This window comes from Gnatocerus cornutus, chromosome 7 (genome assembly GCF_029298725.1).
Source record: "Gnatocerus cornutus isolate USDA-ARS CGAHR chromosome 7, icGnaCorn1.1, whole genome shotgun sequence".
Taxonomy (NCBI): Eukaryota; Metazoa; Arthropoda; class Insecta; order Coleoptera; family Tenebrionidae; genus Gnatocerus; species Gnatocerus cornutus.
This window is the reverse complement of record NC_142239.1, coordinates 2,513,770-2,521,372: the sequence shown is the minus strand read 5'-3', so window position 1 is coordinate 2,521,372 and position 7,603 is coordinate 2,513,770. Positions and strand designations below refer to the sequence as shown.

The 7,603-nt window shown below is 35.0% G+C and overlaps 1 protein-coding gene across 1 annotated transcript; it reads right to left on the bottom strand.

The window, feature by feature from the left end:
• Positions 1-4,640: 4,640 nt before the first annotated feature.
• Positions 4,641-6,219, bottom strand: LOC148170665 (uncharacterized). Its single transcript, XM_088041935.1, has 2 exons — positions 5,518-6,219; positions 4,641-5,458 (listed from the first exon to the last, which is right to left on the bottom strand). Exons 1-2 carry the CDS (start codon positions 5,932-5,934, stop codon positions 4,811-4,813), a joined length of 1,065 nt encoding a protein of 354 aa, XP_087898061.1. The 5' UTR covers positions 5,935-6,219; the 3' UTR covers positions 4,641-4,810.
• Positions 6,220-7,603: the final 1,384 nt, after the last annotated feature.

Here is a 7,603-nt window from a genome sequence, read left to right as displayed (position 1 = left end):
GTTTTTTACTTAAAAATAAAATATTTTCTTTTTTTTCTAAATAATCACAACTTACTAGAAATTCGTCACAAGGTTTTGTTTTACCTGAGTATTAGAAATGTTTATTTTTAAAATAAATGCAGTACATTTTTACCTATTATGGGACATTTTACTTCCAGCAGAGCTACTGGTTTTCCATTTTCCAATATTACTCCGTCTGGAGAGCACGCCGGCCAAGGAAATCTTTTACACACAATAAATGGTGGTGTAAGCACTTCCTGTTTTGTTGAATGCCTAAAACTTATCCTAGCCTTCTCTTCAAATGCTGTCCCATAGGCAGTAAATTTGCTTGTAAATGTTTTGGGCCAAAAAAATCTTGAAGCCATCTGCTCCCATTCATCTAAGGAATATGTAAAAACAGCGTAACACCTTGTACCTGAAATATGTTTATAAAAAAATATATTAAGGTGAACCTATTTGTTTTAAACCTGTTATCCGAAGTTGTCTTTCTTTTTCCCATTCCATCGACCCTTGTTTTACATTTAAAGTTCGTTGTGGAGTAGTTAAACTTTTAACAATTTGTAGGCAGCAGGGTTGTAAATTATTTACGCCAATTGACAATTTATCAAAAAATTTTGTTGTTGCAATATGTTCTTCAATACAATTCCATTTCGCTTCTAAAGTTAAGCAGTGAGCCCTAAAAGAAAACACACAGCCAGCAAGGAACTACAAAATAAAAATTGTTTAGAATCTTTGGTAAAATTGCAATGGCCTGATAGCGCCATTTGAAAATTGGATAACAATACAACCTTGTTAAGGAAAAGGACGCAATTTCCGTGCCTTTTCGTTCCATAAATTTAAATAATGAGAGTAGTGAGAGAATGGGGAGGCAAACGAGGTCATCCCAAGGCCATTCTAAGGCCACCTCCCACCCTAGTTTTTCCCCAAGGTCAATTGCGGCAGTGTCCACCCGACCACCGACCAGGGACAGTCTCCCTTAGCTCTCCGTCTAGTCATGCGCTATTTCCGTTTTACGTGTACTGGTGGTAGTTTGTTTAGTGAAACTTGTTATTTCAATCAATTGGGCCATTTGGACTTGGATGGTAGTTCCCTGCAAAGATTTTTTACTTTGTCAGATTAATGCAAGTGTTGCTACGATAAAAGAAAAGAAGAAGCAAGTCGTGTGACGCCCCCATGTGAAACGTTTGATAGTACCGAATTTACCATCGACGTCATTTGTGATGAGAAGAAATTGAGGGAATGCATTCAAGAATATGGAAAACCGTGTAAGGATTGTAAGGAGATATTTTTCAAAGTGACTTCAGTGGAACCTTACAATACAACACCATTAGTGACAACATGGCAGTGATAACTTGTTACCAAATTATTATCGACATACATTGATTTGGGTCTCCTAACAGTTGAACGCCACAGAATAGTTTATTTGGCCTTGAACCCAGTGCTCACCAGTCTCGCTCTCCGTCATTAATTGATGAGTAATCGGAAGACCATGACCGAAGATATTATCGAATACCCGTTGAGACAAATGAAGTGTTTTGAAGATCGGTTGTTGACATTTCACGATTGGCCGCTAAAAGATGTTGATCCATTAAAATTAGCCAACAACGGGTTTTACTACCTCAAGAAGTTCGATATTGTGCGCTGTTTTCATTTCAACATCGAGCTGGGATCATTTCGTTCAACGGATGTAATTTCCGAAGAACATCTCAAGTATTCAAAGGATTGTGGTTTTGCAAAACTCTGTGTTAGTAATAAAAAGTTTTATAGGATTGAATATATTGTGATCATCCTACTTATTACAAAAATTGTATGTATAATGTTGACTTATAATAAATACTGTTAAAGAAATGTTGTTGACCTTGCGGAGACGTTGACCGAATAATGCACACCTATGACTCGTCATTGCAGCCTGCAGCTCTACGGTTTCTTTTTAAGATCGATTCTCGATCTTCAGAAAAACCTTTCAAGTTTTTCAGCAGCAGTTGCTGCTTAAAAATGACGGAAAAGTTAAGCAAAGCTGAGTGAAAAAAAGTGGCTTTGAACACCACAGAATGGATTGTTTAATTTGATGTCTATGCAGGATCTCCTTAACCTTGAACGCCACTCATGTAAAGAATGGATGGATATTTTTTAAAAATGACGGAAAAGTTAAGCAAAGCTGAGTGACCTTGAAAAAAGTGACCTTGGAAAAAAGTGGCCTTGAAAGAAAATGTAACCTTTAAACTAAAAAATGCTATCGTGTATAAATTGAATGGCGTAATGGAATAGAGGGTTGGTTCAAGATGTGTTCCGAAGAAAATACTGTTGACTATGTGTGTCCTCCATATGCAAACCCCATGTTGGTGGGTGAGCGTATGTTCTTTTTAAACAAGAGCAAATCAAAGTATGTGAGTGTCGGTTTAGATGTGAACGTTCGTTTTACCCCAATTATCCATTTGGGTAAAATACTTGGTGTACCAACGGGTGGGTGGAGCTGACGAAGGAAGAATTTCTCACTTTTTTGCAACACAAAGAGTGGATCTTCAGCGCTTTGGATGGAAAACAACCAATGAATATCATGAAGTCAACACCCACATTCACCCTCCGAGTAATCGAACAGCAATACAAGATGTTGTTGATCCAAAAGAACAATGGTATCGATCATTATTTATATTTTGGAAAAGAGTCGCTACAAAAATTATTTCAACTGAAACCAGTACTTAATGATTATTTGGGGAAACTAGGACAACACCAATTTGAGGAATTCTTTGAAAACACCAAACGAAGGGTAATTTCTAAGCAGGGTGGTGACCCTCTTAAACATATAGAAGAGTTGACATTTGACAACACCCCTAACAACAACATATTGATGGAGTTGCGATACAGATATCCCGAGTTTATTATATCACAACTAAATGAGTTTTATAGATGTAAAATGCCATTTTGATGTATCAATAAACAAATGATTATATATATATTTATTTTATTAAAAAAAACATTTAAGTAAGGATGTTTGATAGATTAATCCAAGAGTTGTGCTTATCATCCATTTGCCACCATTTCACATAAGCCTTTTTACCTTTCCTGCGAAGTATTTTTTCAACCAAGTGTACACCGTGTAATGAAGGTGGTACTAATTGTAATTCTTGCTCGTAAAAACTCCCGGCTATGTTTTCATTAAACATGTCGCGTAATAAATATGTACGTGGGTAGGTGTTGTTTACCTTATAAACGGTAAAGACCTCATTTGAATATTTTGGTAAGTAACCCTTTTGAAAAATCGACCTATATTTACTAATTCTAACGACATCATTCAGGTGAAAGCGAGGTGTTTTAGGGTCGACAGTTTTTAATTTATCGTATACATTATGTAAGATGTTTTTAGCATTTCTTTTATTAACTTTTCGGGGCTCCATTTGAATCGTTCTGTGTTTGGTAGCATTGTATTTTTCCACTATTGAATCTAAAATATCTATCCATTTATAGTTGCCTCTATAGCTGAATTCTTTCCATAATTTATTTTTTAATGTGCGGTTAACTCTTTCTACAATACTGGCTTTTAAATTTGAGAATGTACGATAGTGTTGTATTCCATGCTTTTCCATTAAAGCTTGAAAATGTGTATTTAAAAATTCTTTTCCATTATCAGATTGAATTTTTGAAACGGGATATTTTATTCTATCCAAAATGGTACTCATCGCTTTTGTTACTTCAAGACCAGTTTTAGTTTTTAGGGGGATACAATCAACAGATTTTGAAAACACATTTATGTATACTAAAATGTAATTATATCCTTCTTTGGTTTTTGAATAATCACGCATATCAATGAGATCAACTTGACCCAAATCTGTTAAGCCTTTAATTATTACATGTCTACGAGGATAATGGACCCTGGCTGGTTTGTGTAATAAATTAACCAGTTGTCTTTTGAGACTTGTTTTGTTGACCTCCTTTTTGCGCTGTTTTGGAGTGGGTTTCTTCATTTAAAAGTTCCAGTCGTATGAGTAGTTCGAAAAATAACGTAGTGTCCTGCGTGGCCGTAACTTGTCTGAACCAAATCAAATCTCCTTTGTTTAAAATTGATCCTTTCTTCAAATTTGCTTTTGTGTTGTGCACGACTTCAACTCCAGATGGTTTGCAAGTATAATTTATCACTGTGGCTTTATCGTAAGGAAAAATGTAATGTTGTGATTTATGCGGAAACAATTTATAAATAATTTCTGAGTCTTCACGGGTTGCATATAAATGTATGTGGGTTGTTGAATAAAGTTTTTCTGATGGTTGGAAAACTTTTGTAGAGTTTTTCTCAAACAATCGTTCAAACTGATGTTCCGAAATGTGATTGTAGAATTTATCTATCGTCATGGTAGCTGGTATACTAAACAATTTTCCATTACTGACTCATTAATATATTATTTTTTCACTCATAGATCAGGAACAACGATTTCGCGCATAGCAACCATCACCGGTAACTAAGGCTTTCGAGCACTAGTGCGGGAACATGCACGCAAAAATTTTGCCATAGAAGCCATATAGAAAATATCAGTTACTACAAATTTAAAGAAACACGCATTGGGATCCTCTTCCCCTAATATTTATTTAAATAAGTTAACAAATTACAAGAAAATTAATATTTTTTGAGAAAAAGTTCATCAGCGCCATCTATTAGCAACTTAATAATTGTTGCTCTTTTGTAAAAACATAACCTCAAAATAACATTAACAAGTTTTATGATTTTAACGATTAATAAAATTAAGCTTTTGTGAAACGTTTTATTTTACAAATACTCAAGTAATCGATGTTGGTCATCAAGTAAGTATACTCAGTACTTTTAATTTTTATTATTATAGATGTTTATGTTGAATGTGCAGTTGCTGCACGAAGCAAACGACACACCAGAAACTCCAGCAGTGTTTTCAGTTCTCACGGCGTTACTAATATTGTACGAATTGTTGGAATTGGATCTTACAGGTTCCGTGTCTGTCAAAGTGTCTGCTACTTCTATTTTATTTTTTAAAGAATCTTGGATATATCCCTCCGCTACTGCGGAAGATTTCCAACCACCATGTCTTTTAACGGCTAGAAAGTCAAGCCCCTTGTTTGCTAATAAAGTAGCACTGCTCCTACGAAAACAATGGCCAGTATATTGATGAGGGTTTGGAAGTTCAAGATATTTGGCGATCAATGATGGAATTTTCCCAATGGTGTTTATACCAATAGGTAAATTTATACATTTTCCTGCACGATAAGTTAGAAATAGTCTCCTGTTGTCAGTCACAACTTGTAGTCTTAATTTCACAAATTGCTTTATTATTTCGACCCATTCCCTTTTGGTTATGGCAAATTCCCGTTTAACCTTAGTTTTTGTTTCAGGAATAGAAACCAAAATTATGTCATCTTTAAAGATAACATCACCAATCATCATCTTACAAATTTCTTCTCGGCGGCAGGCTCCAGAAATTCCCATAATCAAAATCGTCTAAAATATAAATGTTAAATTTTTGAATGTAAATTTCTGAATAAAGACAAACCACTCACTTTCATCAAAAAATATTCTTTGTTAGGGGCCTCTGTCAAAAATTTTGTAATATGTTCTCCTTCAAGTATTTGTGACTTTTTTGGAATGTGATGTTCCGTTTTCCTTTTAAGAAGGGCAAGCAATTTTGGATATTTCGAGATATCTATATTCTTCTTAATATTCAAGCAAGATCGTATCATGCTATAAATTGGCCACAATGTTTTTTTAGTAGAACCTATTTCTTCAAAATAGGCCACCAAGACGTTTTCAGAGTAACTTTTGATCTTTTTATCTTCGCACCATTTGACAAACTGAGAAAACGTACTCTCATATCTGGGGCGTGATTTTGTCGGCAATAAATTGTTTATTGCAGCTGTTGCCGCACTTTTCACTTCGGGTGGTGTACACTCGAATTCAAACTCTTCTTCCGAAGACATGGTACAAATCAATACAAATCTTTATTTTTGAACTTTTTGCTTGACAGAATTGACAACTGTCAACTGGAAACTTCAGCGACTTGATTTTTTATACCAACAAATGCGAACTATATATGATGGCGAAAATTTGTTACAAACTTCGTGCAAAAAATGTTATACAAGAGACGTGCGGGAATAATTTTGCCTGATTCGTGCGACATTCCTTCACTCGTGCGCGGGGCGCACTCGTGTTGAAAGAGTCGCACTTATCTGCAAAAATTGTATTCCCGCACTAATCATGTAAAATACTATTTTGCTTCGCGTAACTCATCGATAATTTCATTAATCTCATTCGTGTGACTGGTATTTCCAGCTTTTTTCGATGCCATCAAGAGTCGTAAGCGATTTACCAATTTGTTAGGGTTTTTCCACGGTACAAATTCGACATTTTTTTTCAAATCATCCAGACGCATTCCTTTACCTCTGCGTACCGGTGTTTCATGAGATATCGTTGACACGCTACCACTACGGGGACGTGATTGAATAATATTTTTATACTTGTATCCAACATTGCCACTAATCTGTGATGTGGGATCGTAATTCTTTCTATTAGCATTTGTGGCCTGAACAATAGAGATGTAATGATTATGATCTAATATTGTGTATCCATGTGGAATCTTTTTAAACAATAATTCCATTAATCCAACTGTTTGTGGAAATTTGAGTCCTTTGACGTAAATCATAGTATCATCAAAATCAATCTCAGAGTCACCAATATAACATTTAGCCAATTCATGATCAAAGCGTACTCCATATTTATGATCAAACGCATCTTCAGTGTCTGTAATCATTTGTTCAATATAGTCTCTAGCTAGACCACTCCACTGATCTAAAAACTCTTGGAATTCCTTGGAATTTTGCAATGTTAGTACTTGGCTTTTTAATTCATCGATACTTGGGGATTCAGGTGAGTCAGGTTTAAATTCGGTCACTGGAACACTTTTTAAAAATTCCGGAGTTTTAGAGTCGTTTGTTGTTGTTTAATCGGTACGGCGGGTGTGGATGTAGTGAAAGATGTCGGTAATTCGGTTTTAACCATTGGTTTTTCTCGTTTGAGTTCAGTTAATAAACTTTGAATGGGGTCAGTAATTGGTTGATATTGACGTTGTATTTTAGACTGAGACATAACTATATCAGTATTAAGGGATCGTAACTTTTGTTTAACATTGCGTCTTGCTTTGTCTAACGCGAGAGCGGTATGTTTATCCATATTGCAACGACTACATTGAGTTAAAAATGCTTTTCAGGGATTAATAAATGTATCAAACTTTTGTCTATAACGACCTTTCATCACATCACTTTCTTTATCAATCACAAGAAAACTAAACGGTTCGATCCAACACTTTTGCGCCATTTTTTTAAACTGAATAAACGATAAACCTGTTTGATTCCCGTGATCATTATATATATGTTTTAAATTTGTTTCATCTTGGGGAAAAATCACTAGAAAATTCGCATTATCTCGAATAATCTGTTTTGGAATTGCCGAATATGTTTGAGCTAAATAGAATGGATCCAAGTTATAATGTCTACCATATGCAAAGTAGTCGCGAATAATATTTTGATTACTTGTAAGAACATCATCAAATATAACAACACTATAAGGTTCAGCTTCTTGTGGTGGTATGAT

Excerpts from the sequence above, each read along its gene's own strand:
- LOC148170665 (XM_088041935.1), bottom strand. The coding sequence starts at position 5,934 with ATGTCTTCGGAAGAAGAGTTTGAATTCGAGTGTACACCACCCGAAGTG. Across the intron at positions 5,459-5,517 it reads AAGAATATTTTTTGATGAAA|ACGATTTTGATTATGGGAAT; the intron begins GTGAGTGGTTTG and ends TTTATATTTTAG.